Source organism: Uranotaenia lowii, chromosome 3 (assembly GCF_029784155.1).
Source record: "Uranotaenia lowii strain MFRU-FL chromosome 3, ASM2978415v1, whole genome shotgun sequence".
Taxonomy (NCBI): domain Eukaryota; kingdom Metazoa; phylum Arthropoda; class Insecta; order Diptera; family Culicidae; genus Uranotaenia; species Uranotaenia lowii.
In genome coordinates, this window is record NC_073693.1 from 139,864,901 (window position 1) to 139,877,184 (window position 12,284).

At 35.4% G+C, this 12,284-nt stretch overlaps 1 protein-coding gene across 1 annotated transcript; it reads right to left on the reverse strand.

The window, feature by feature from the left end:
• Window positions 1-293: 293 nt before the first annotated feature.
• LOC129758687 (glycine cleavage system H protein, mitochondrial) lies at window positions 294-11,392 on the reverse strand. The gene is made up of 4 exons (XM_055756264.1): window positions 11,162-11,392; window positions 1,053-1,132; window positions 785-980; window positions 294-675 (listed from the first exon to the last, which is right to left on the reverse strand). The coding sequence occupies exons 1-4, from the start codon at window positions 11,295-11,297 to the stop codon at window positions 578-580; spliced, it is 510 nt and encodes a 169-aa protein (XP_055612239.1). The 5' UTR covers window positions 11,298-11,392; the 3' UTR covers window positions 294-577.
• Between the last annotated feature and the right edge of the window lie 892 nt (window positions 11,393-12,284).

The following is a 12,284-nucleotide window of genomic DNA, read 5'->3' on the forward strand; positions in this document are numbered from 1 at the left end:
ATAGAAGCTTTTCGGAACACACTTTCATGGCTGATTGAGAGATAGGAACATCGATTAAATCTTTCGACTTAAAGTATATATAGATAAAAAAAGTATTTCATTTGGCATTTTCCTAACTAAAATTCAACCATTCGAACAAGATTATTTGAAACAAAAATTCTGAAGCCAAATGTGTATTCAAAACAAAAATACTCTCATAACCTCGAGTTTGATAAAATATCCGATGGAATATGTGCCACAAAATTGTGGACTGACTACAAACTCGTCACAACATCTCCATTAAAACAACCATATAAGCAAAGATCACGTTTAATTCATATTTTACAAACATTCGATTCAATGGCAGGCAAGTACTTATCTCACCTAGCAACTAGTAACTAATAAGATGTGTGTATTGTAGGAGTAGCTGTGCGGCCCATTAGCGATCATCGACTTCATAACTGACTGTTTTATTATCTCTTGGTTCACTTCTAGCTGTTGCGATTTTGGAAGCCGGCATTGCACTTGCTCTTATTTCATGCGCTCGCTTTCCCTGTTGCACACCACGTGTTCAGACGGCGTTAGTTTAGTTTCTCAATCAATGGCCATCCGACTTCAGGAACTCGGTATACTGTTGTTCGTTCATGAGTGTTTTCAGCTCCTCTGGTTTGGTTACCTTAAGCTTGAACAGCCAGCCTGAAATTTGGACGAAAGATAAAATTAGGATAAAAGATTTTTTCAAAAGGATAGACTAAGTTGAACTTCTCTTTAAGATGAAAAAAAATTAACACAAAACGAACTTTACCCTTTTCATAAGATGACGAATTCACCAGCCCAGGAGTTTCTTCGACGGCAGAATTCTTCTCTGTCACAACACCGGACACCGGCGTGTATACTTCACTGGCGGCTTTAACACTTTCGAGGGCTCCGACTTCATCCTTCTGACTCAGAATGGTTCCGACATCTGGCAGTTGAGCAAATACTATATCACCAAGTGCTTCCTAATAAATGCCAAGAAACAAAATATTTTTTAGCCACGACTGTCATCAAGGAAAAATCGGAAAATTCGTTACCTGTGCAAAGTTCGAGATTCCTACGGTTCCGATTTCACCATCAACTGAAACCCATTCATGTTTATCAGTATAGAGTCGTTCTGGAAATATAAAAAATATATAGAAAAATCTATATAATGTCAGCTATTTCAAAGGATGAGTTCTATTGGCACAAAACATAAGAGTTGCTAGCAAAAATAAAAACCATAAACGTTGGTCAAGGTTGAATCGCCTGAACTCATTCCGCAATCATAACACATAACACATTACATCGCCGCCAATAATTAGCATCTGTTTGGGCGTTGATACCACAAAGTTGGGATTAGAGATTATTCTGAATCGAGTTCATACGTTTTACTACGAGAAGGTTATCGAGCCCCATTTAAACACGGACACACTTCGCTCGTTCTCGTAGATAGTGCGCAAATTGTTCTCAAATAACAACATCGTAGCAACAAACTTGGTCTTTTTTGGGTTTTTTTCTTAGTTAAGCAAAAGATGATGTAAGCAATGGTGTGGTTTTCATCACCTGTTTAATGATTTGAAATGTGAGATTTTTGTGAAAAAAATCCAACTAAGTTTAAAAAATATAAATTATATTTGGGAATACAAGTTTGAATTTGGATAATTTTGATTGACAACACTGCATGATGAAGACCCTTTTCGAATCCTCCTAAAGATGTCCTCATCGCTAAGAATAAGTTCCACCATGGAGTGATATGTCGCGAACATCGTCTAGGTTGTTCTTAACACGTTTGTCGCCACGCTCATTTTGGAAGTTTTACTAGCCGGGCCCGAAAAAATTCTTAGAGAGAGAGAGATTAAAGAGAAAGTACTCCAACGTGTGGTTAAACTGAGCGGCTAATTAGTCCCACGGCTTCAAACGTGTTAAAGACATTTTTTCAAAAAAAAAAATCGCGTGAATTTCTAAATGGTTTTTTTTGGAAGTGTATATAATTTAAGGTTGACAGATTTCCCAGTTTTATCCGGGTTTACCCGGATATTTGATACAAAATTTGATAAAAGTGCGGTCCGACCCGGTTGCCTGCATTTCTTTGAAAAAGCCCGGATATTGCCGGATTCATTCATTTTATTTGCATAAACAAACAAAAAAAAATTTGGATAACATGCCGTTATTAAGCCAACCCATTTTCTGATAAATAGAAACTTCTGATGAAAAAACAAATTGCCATTTTTTTTTGATTGGTGTTGAGTGATGCCTGGGTTTTGACCAAATTTACCCGGATATTGATCGGGATTTTTGGTCGACATTTTGGAATTGAATGCCCGGATTTGGCCAGGTTTTTACACAAAATAGCCTATATTTGTCCGGCCCGGGTACGTGCTGAAAAAAATCAGTCATCCTTTGTTTAATGAAATAAAAAATGTCATAATTCAATAACATACGAAACCGCAATAATCGACCGTTTGACAATATTCGTGCATGAAGGTTAGTCGATGATCTAATATTATCGGCATCAAAAACGTGGGAGTTGCAATCGTTCCTTAACCTGCCCAAAGGCCCCACATCATATTTCTGCTCATCAACTCTCACGATCTACCATTTCGTTGAAAGAACAAATTTTAAGGTTTCGCAGCTATTAACAGCTATTGATCTTTCTAAGGATATTTCTAAGATCTACATCCAAATTGCAATTTCTTTTAGACTAGTTAGCAATGTGACAAAACACAAAACGAAATTAATCCAATTTTATTCGCGATTCGATTGAACAAGAAACATTACGTTTTCAATGGTTATGGAAGTCAGGGGTGGCAGGTGGTTTTGACAAAAATCAGGACACCACGATGAAAAAAAAACAGGATTTTTCAGGACACCACTAAATTGATGAAAATAACGCGAAGCTCTGCTTGGATTGCATAACTAAAGGCGAAATACAGGTGCTGAAGACGCCTCAAATTATGCAACTGAAGCGAGAAGAACCTTGGATGGCCTGAAGTTAATATCGAAAAACAATATTTAAATTTCATTATCATCTATTAAACTGGTTAAACTATTTTTTTAAAGGTTTATTTGATTTTCCCACCATTGAATAATAAATTTAGTTACAGTTGACATATTATTTAAAAATCAGGACAAATCAGGACATTTTAAGGGTAATTTTTCAAACATGGAAAAATCAGGACGGCCTCTCGAAAATCAGGACAAATCCTGATAAATCACGATACCTGACACCCCTGATATTGACTAATTTCACGCCAAATCGACCCGAAATTGTCATGACCCTATCAGAATTCATTGAAACTTTGGCATAAAATTCTGTGTGGGCAACTTGAGGCAACTTACACAGTAAATTTTTGCCTCGGTTTCCAGCAAAAAAAAATGCTGGAAACGCTCAGCAATCCAAATGTTTGCTGGAAACCAGCAATCGATTTTCGAATTGCTGGATTTTTCAGCAATCGGTTGGGTTCTTGTCATTTTTGCTGAAAAATCAGCAATCGGTTTTCAAATTGCTGGACTTTCCAGCAATTGATCTAGTTTTCTGGAAAATCAGCAATCGAGTTGTCACATTGGAGTTTGTTTGATTTTGTACGCTGAAGCAAGGTGAGACTCTATTTTACGAATTTTGGTAAGATTAATATAATTATTTTTATTTTCCTCTATATTCTAGCAACCAGACATAAGTCAAGGGTGAGTTTTTATTGGACAGATTTCATAAAGACACTAATCAGAACTCTTTTCTCAGGTGGCGAATGATCAACACTTTGGCACAAAGCTGCCACTCCAGGGCCGGTGTTTAAAAAATAAGTTCTTGGAAATAAATCCAAACATAATTTTAAAATGAAAGAAACAAATTCTTTTTCATTGCTCATTTTTTTCTTTTTTTTCTCAGGGAACATTGCTCATTATAAACACAGGCAGTAATCAATATTTAATTTAGAATTGAAATATAAATTTGGTACTAAATACAGCCGGTTGTTTTGAAAGAAATAGCTGGTTTCCAGCAATCTGGATTGCTGATTTTCCAGCAATTTTTATTGCTGGAAACCAGCATTAACGTTTGCTGTTTTTTCCAGCAATTTAAATTGCTGAAAATTTTGCTGGAAAGTCAGCGGGACAAAAACCAGCAAAATTTTGCTGGTTTCCAGCAAAAAAAAATTGCTGTGTAGTTTGCCTAAAAACTATCTAGAGTAACATTTGAAAATTTCTCAGGCAAATACAATTTTACAGGATTAAATTTTATAAACATTTTTTGCTCGAAAATTACAATTTCTGCACAAATAAGGTTCATGAAAGAATTTTGGCACATTGATTGAATTTTTAGAAAAAAAAAGATGTTTTTTTTAATTCTACACTGAGAAAAATATATTTCAAAAATTAAAACTCATTTTCCCAAAAACTGCAATCTCAGAATTTGATGAAATTTTTTCAAAGCCTGGTAATAACAAGGCCTACAAGTCATTCATACATTGCAACTGGTGCATATTTAGGAGGAAAGAGTTTCTAACAAAAACTTTTTCATGATTTTTTTTTCGAAAATCATGTTATTTATTTTTTCAGTGTATATTTCCAACCTTTAATTCAAAAACTGCTCCGTTCAATTGATTGTACTGATTTTTAGGAAATAAGAGTTTCGATTGTAATAATCGATGGTAAAAGTTTGTGGAAATCCTACACTGAAAAAAAATGCAAACTAAAAACTTAAAGTCGATTTAAAAACAAATATTGGCATTTCAGAATTCGATCTTTCTTTTGGTGGTGGGAAATAACGTGGTCTATAACTCTTCTGGACATCGCAAAGTGAGCACTCTGAAGAGAAAAGTTTTTCTAACAAAAACTTTTTTATATTTTTTTTATGAACAACGAAATACAAATGTTTTGGTGTATAATGATAAAACTTAATTAGAAGTAGATCATTATAGTATAGTAATCCATTGACTCCGCGCATATTTCAAAATAAGAACAAACAAAACACATACTATTGCAATAATCAAAGATGGGGGGCTCCGTTTGATCGAAGAAACAACGGCTCACCGACTGGATTTGAACCTGCAATTTTCGCTTTAGTACAGCGGCACGTTAGCCAATTACACCACGGTAATCGTGAGTGACAAAATGTCTCGCTCCATCGGTCTACTGCTGGATCTTCTTTCGATACACTCCATGTGTCTCGCATGTGCTCTTCGCCCATTATTGATTTTTTTTTCTCCGGGATTTTAAGCCCAATGGGTTTATTCATCCCAAACTCCCACCATTGATCGCCGAGCGCGCACATGGTCAATTGATTCGGGTTCGGGTAAGACGATTCCAAACTGATATAATTAATGAAAATCGGTTCAGTAGTTATACTACAAATACTGAAAATAGTTATGCCGTTTTCGTTTTTCTCCACTAGCGCGGGGCAAAACTTTTTCGGAATAAACAAACAGAATCGTTACCCGGGACGATGCAAATATATGGTTGCTATACTCACCCTTATGTTTACCCCCAACACTGACAACTTTTACGGGGTGCAACCGCCTGCTTGAGGTTCAAATCTCGGGCAAAACTAGTGGACTTCTTAATTAATAAACGAACATAATAACAGCAGTTAGGGCAAAACTCGTGGGTAACTAGGTTGCCACTGCCAATAAACGAAAACACTATTAGAAAAAACTATCAAATCGATTATGAACATTGTGACCACCTTTGGCATTCTCGAGAACGTATTAGCGTCGCGACGCCTACTAAGTTAGGTTTCTGGACACTAAAGATGTAGCACTCTCTTAGCTCTGCGTAACTGATTTTTTAGTTCCCTATTGTTCCTAAAAATTTTGTTTTTAAGGATTCTTGACCCGGCTCTAAAAATACTCCTTGGAGTTGGGAATTCAACGATTTGAAACTATTTTAAGGTATATTTTTCATAAGTTATTCTAGTAAAAAATGAGTAGTTTTCTAGGTTTAATAAGCATATTGCGAGCAGTTATCACGTGGATGATTCAATATCTGTACGAAAAGTTTCAGTTTATGTTATAAGATGTTCGAATGATCCATTTGAAGAATCGTTCAGTTAAGAAACTTCATGGTTTAGAATCTACTGGCCTCTCATGAACATTATACCTTCTTGTTTTGTTTGTTGTCCTTTTTCAGGTTGAAGCCAAAAACTGTTTCTGAAGTTCTGTTGAAGGTTTTCTACACAATGTTTGCACACTACCTGATCCAGGGATGATAACTGTCAGAATGTCATTGAAAATTTCTCCGAAGCCTAAAGCGACATTCATCAGTTCTAAAACGACCGTCGCAGTCATGTCCTTTTTTGGTTTTTGTGAATGTCATCGCTATGAAACTCCCTCGAGGAATTCGGTGGTTGCTTCAATGGTATTGAACCCGGGAAAATTTCTATTTGTACGAGAGTAACTACCGTAAAATATGTCTCAACGCCTCAAAATACCTCCAAATCGTCGAATTCCCAACTGCATACAGCATTTTTAGAGCGAGGTTCAGAATCCTAATAAAAAAAACAATTTAAAATCTTTCCGGCGCACACAGTAGTAAAACATGAAAAAGGCGATCAAAACTATTTTCTGCCGAAACTATGCGTATTAGACTTATAGTGTCTTCAAGACAAATGACCAACATTATAAGGGCAAGAAACTCTCTAGAACACACTTTATATGAAAATCACTCGCAAACAAATTATGTTGAAAAGCCTGAAAATTGACGATATTTGAAAAAAATGTCGTAACTTTGAAACGATTACTGATACAGTAATAACTTCTTTGGCAAAGTTGCTAGAATTGGTACAAACTAAAAACTTTTCTCAGACAATATAGCTCTAAAATGGATATTAAAAAAGTTAGTTTTTCTAACTCACTGCTAGGTGGATTAATCAATTTTTCAAAAAACTAATTTTATTGCCCTTATAATGTTGGTCATTTGTCTCGAAGACACTAAAGTCTGCTTCATTTAATATTGGAACAAATTCTTTTGCTCATTGTGGCGCTCCTAGTGGACGGATTTGGAAACTTTTTTCACCCACGTGTCGGGAAATTCATTACCTTTTACCATGTATTTATGTCATAACACCAAACGATAGCATTTTGTAAACAACCGCCATGGAAGCCGAACGGAGAGATCAAAGTGTGCACAGTTTTCTTGAAAATCCATTGTTGTCGGCATCGAAGCTAGCTAAACAGCTTAAAATGCCCAGAAATACCGTATGGCGTGTTATCAAGCAGTACAAGGAAGCATTGACGACGGCTCGGAAGCCGCATTCGAAGCGTCGGAGTGGAACTGTCGACCGGAAACTGCGTGGGAAAGTCATCAAAGCCGTCAAGAGGAATCCCAATCTTTCAGACCGCGATTTGGCCAATAAGTTCCAGGCCGCTGACAGTACGGTTTCGTCTCCGGGAAGGAATAAGGTCATTCCGAGCCAGCAAACAGCCAAATCGGACGCTGAAGCAGAACAATGTGGTCAGAATCCGTGCTCGAAAGCTGTACGACCAAGTTCGACGGATGTAAAGTCTGCTTCATTTAATATTGGAACACAAACAATTGCGTGTAGTTCAGTCATTTATTAACGAATTCATAATTTGTTTTTCATACAAATGTAGCATTTTCTTTACTCTTTCATAAAAAAAAAAATAAAAAAAATTATTCATTGCTGTTTCGAAGAAATTCTCGTACTCGTACTCGTAAGAAAACTGTGCACAATTTGATCTCTCCGTTCGGCTTCCATGGCGGTTGTTTACAAAATGCTATCGTTTGGTGTTATGACATAAATACATGGTGAAAGGTAATGAATTTCCCGACACGTGGGTGAAAAAAGTTTCCAAATCCGTGTACTAGGAGCGCCACAATGAGCAAAAGAATTTGTTCCAATATTAAATGAAGCAGACTTTATAGGTCTAAAACGCATAGTTTCGGCAGAAAATAGTTTTGATCGCCTTTTTAATGTTTTACCCCTGTGTGCGGCGAGCCGCACTCAAAATATCACTTATTAAACATTCGAAAATCCGTTTGGATAGTGTTCGAAAAATATTCGAATTGAACTTCATTCTTTTATAATAACAAATTATTGACATATATAAACTGAAAAAGGAAATAATACAAGAATTCATACATTATTTATCTGAAAAGTTTGAAGAAATTAAACACAATTTTTAAAACACAAGACGGACAATTGCAGCCGATATTGATCTGGTGCATAACTTATTCTTTGTTAGTTTTTATAAAAAAATTGAATTAATCATTTTTTTTATTGATTTTAATTTTTGAATAAATTGATTTTCGGCGGCTTCTGTCAAGTTAATTTTTATTTTTGTTTCAAATTTTTTTTCTTCCAAAAAGAAACATCGTTTGATTCGTTTTTTAATCAAACATGAAAATTTTTCGAGGCCTTTGTATTGCTCATAGGCCTTTGTTTTCCCTCTGAAGTTTAAAAAGCGTCGTAAAAATACATGGTTTAATCGTGATATCGAAATAGCTATTATCAACAGAGATCTAGCTTATAAAACCTGGAAACGAACGAAATCAATTGATGATAGAACAACATTCAAAAGATTGCGCAATAAGGTGAACACATTGATAAATAAAGCCAAAATAAGGCGTGATAAAGCGAAATTGAACATGAATCTTCCTGTCAAAATGTTCAGGAATAATTTAAAGAGTTTTGGTTTAGGCAATACCGAGAAGTCCTCATGTGTCACAGAATTTCCTGCTACAGATGTAAATCACTATTTTTGTTCTAATTTCACATCTGATAATGATCAAGAAATCTCTATCCCCCAAACATCAAATGGTTTTCATTTCAGACCTGTTCATCAATATGAAATTGTTAATGCAGTGGCTTCCATCCAATCCAATGCTACTGGGCTTGATAACATTCCAATCAAACTTGTAAAAATAGTTCTTCCTTGTTTACTCCCGGTTTTAAATCACCTATTTAATACCATTATTAATACATCAAAATTTCCCTTCCAATGGAAAAAAAGTAAAGGTTATACCAATACCAAAAAAGTCCAACAACCATAGTATTACTAATTTACGACCAATAAGCTTACTGAGCTCGGTTTCAAAAATATTCGAAAAATTAGTAAAGAACCAAATTTCAGACTATATCAATCAACATAACCTACTAAGTAGTTATCAATCCGGATTTAGAGCTAATCATAGTACTGAATCCACCCTAATGAAAGTCCATAATGACATTGCCTTAACCCTTGATAAAAAAGGACTAGTCACTCTTCTACTCATAGACTTTGCAAAAGCCTTCGATAGGTTGTCCCATAAAAAGCTTGTTGAAAAACTGATATCGAATTTTTCTATTTCTGGACCTGCAGCAGAAATGATAAAATCATACCTTCAAGGACGTTCCCAGGCAGTTTATATAAATGATTGCTTTTCGAGTTTGACACCTATTGAATCCGGCGTACCTCAAGGATCTATTCTGGGTCCGATTCTTTTTCCATTTTTATTAACGACTTACCGTCAGTCTTAAAATACTTTAGCATTCAGATGTTTGCAGATGATGTGCAAATCTACTTCTGTTCTGAAAAATCTTTGCCGACGAACGTTGTTAGTGACAAAATAAATTATGACTTACGAAATATTGATGAATGGTCCCTTTTGAATCTTTTGCCTATCAACCCAATTAAAACCAAAGCATTATTATTTAGTAGATCAAATAGGATGATCGAAGCTCCATAACTATTCTTGGCAAATTCTGAAATTGCTTTTACAGATCATGCTGAAAATCTTGGCGTTATTTTTGACCGTGAATTGTCATGGAACAGACAGGTTAATAGACAATGTGGCAAAATCTATGATTCATTGAAAAGGTTGAACCTTACCACAAGACACCTTGACATTGACACAAAGTTAAAACTATTCAAAACCTATATATATCCCTTGTTTATATACGGAGATTTCGCTTATTTAAATTGTTCTGTTAGGACCATGAACAGACTTCGTGTAGCACTGAATTCATGCGTTCGATATGTTTACAACTTGTCGAGGTTTTCAGGCGTTTCCCATCTCAAAAAAATGCTAATTGGTTGTCCGTTCGATAGTTTTTATAAATATAGATCTTGCGTGGTAATCCGCAGAATACTTACTAAAGGAGGCCCAGATTATATAAAAAGCTTATTTGTTCCCGTGAGAAACCCAAGAACTATCAATTTTGTTATCCCACCGCATGTGTCTGTTTATTATAACAATTCGTTTCTCGTTAGAGGCATCTCGATTTGGAATAATCTTCCTACCCAATTAAAGTCCATAAAAACGATATCAGAGTTCAAGAAAGACATAACAATTTGATATAAATAGTTGAGTCGATATGAAAGTCATCAGAAACTTTTTGTAGTAGTTAGGTAGCTGAAATTGAAATCAATAGTATCCCTAAATGTAACAAATTATAAAGATTTTGTCTTAAGTTACATGAATAAACATATACATATATGTATATACCTAACAAATTTGAACCGTTTTCTAAAGAAGAAAATTACTTCAAACACAGTGATAAGCTACAGTAAGAAAAAGTTTTTTTTCCAAAATCACTCTCTTTTAAGCGTTAGATTTTGAATCTAAGTTAAAATTCGTTGACTAAATTTTTTATTCAAACGTATTTTTAATTTTTTCCAGAATTTAAATCTTTCTCGAAGACCTAATTTATTCGCTACAAACGATGAAAACCATGTTTTCACTTAAAACTCCGTTTGATATTAGACGTTGAGAAAAGGTGTCGAAATCACAAAAGCAAATTTCGTGGAAGTTCCTGTTCTCAATCGTAATTTCTTGAATCCCAGGTAAAACTGAGTTCGATCAACTAAACATTGTGAGATATTTTGAAATATATCTGTAAACCAGTCAATTATTTTAAAATCAAGTTTATGTCCGATAATTGAACATAACACAGCAATTGCTTTTCAATCAAAGTGATGTTTTCGAAAGTAAGTCCAAAGTAGGTCTTGCTACCTTTTTTATCACTCACATAGTCGCGCATCGCCTGCTACGCGACATAAACTTTATCGAGCTGGTGTCACACCACTAGCACATGTTCACGACGATATGTCAAATCTTCAGGTTCTGTTTTGATATCGCATTTTTCAAACAAACCACACATCTGACTGCTGGATACAATCAGCCGGCACAGGTGAATTTCACAACATCCCTAAGATCAACCCCAATTTACCTTTCAGAAGCAAACTGCTGGTGCTGAGAAACCGCCACTGTTGTCCCTGCTGTGCTGTTGACGAGGATGATTTGGCAGCCACCTGGACCAACCGAGCTAGACGAACGGACGTCGTACGAATGTGACATAACACCATCTTTTTTCCTGTGTTTATGTTCTGCAGACAGCACGAGAGAAACGAACCAAACCAAACCGAGCCAGCCGAGTATTTGCACGCTACTAACGCGCCAATCTCTGGCTGAACCTCGTATAAGACCCCATTTTCTCCGTGTTTCATTTCTGTTTTGGTATTCTAGGGCCAGTACCCTTTTCTTGGGCCTATCGCGTGATTCATACCATCATTCCTGAATATAAAAAAAAAACTCATTGCATGCTTGATTTATTTACTCAAGGCAGTTTTTCTCCTTAACTAAAATTGTTTATCTTTATTAACATTTTAATATTTTAATATTAACTTACAGTGTAGGAACATACAACACAAAAGTAAGTATTTCTCAGATCATTTGTAGACGCAAGCAAGGCAGTAAACCCTGCTCTGATCCTCTGGCTTGCTATCAGCAGCTTCAATTGATTTGCGTTTTGTTTTGGTGTTGAACGAAAAAAAAACAAATTAAAACAACAATCAAAACTTTTGAACCTCTGCCTAGCAGCGCCGCTGCCAGCCGTTTAAAATAAAGTTACATTTTATTCTGCGATGGTCGATCAATTGATAAGGGTCGAGTAGCTTTAGCTTGCGGGTAGTAAATTTCGTGGCTAATTTCCGTTCCTTTCAACACTACGCATTTGAAAAGGATTGAACGGGACTTCTGAATGTTGATCATTATAAACGTAATTTTCAGAGATTCAACATTCCAAATAACCTAATAGTTTTGAACCGAAATTCAGAGTTTAGATGCTGTAAATGGCACCCGTTCAGTATTCAAATCTTAAATTCCATGTGTTTTATAATTTACGTTAAATCCATAATTCATTCAGAAAACTTAACCCTCAGAATTCTTTATTATAGTTTGCTAAAAAATTCACAGAAGCTTAGTTTTAAAATTACATACAAATTGAGATCTTATAAAAGCTTGATAGATGAGGAAAATTCTCGATAATTAAAAAAAAAATGCGTAACCACAGG

Excerpts from the sequence above, each read along its gene's own strand:
- LOC129758687 (XM_055756264.1), bottom strand. The coding sequence starts at position 11,297 with ATGGTGTTATGTCACATTCGTACGACGTCCGTTCGTCTAGCTCGGTTG. Across the intron at positions 981-1,052 it reads GAATCTCGAACTTTGCACAG|GAAGCACTTGGTGATATAGT; the intron begins GTAACGAATTTT and ends GGCATTTATTAG. Across the intron at positions 676-784 it reads TTCGTCATCTTATGAAAAGG|GCTGGCTGTTCAAGCTTAAG; the intron begins GTAAAGTTCGTT and ends TCCAAATTTCAG.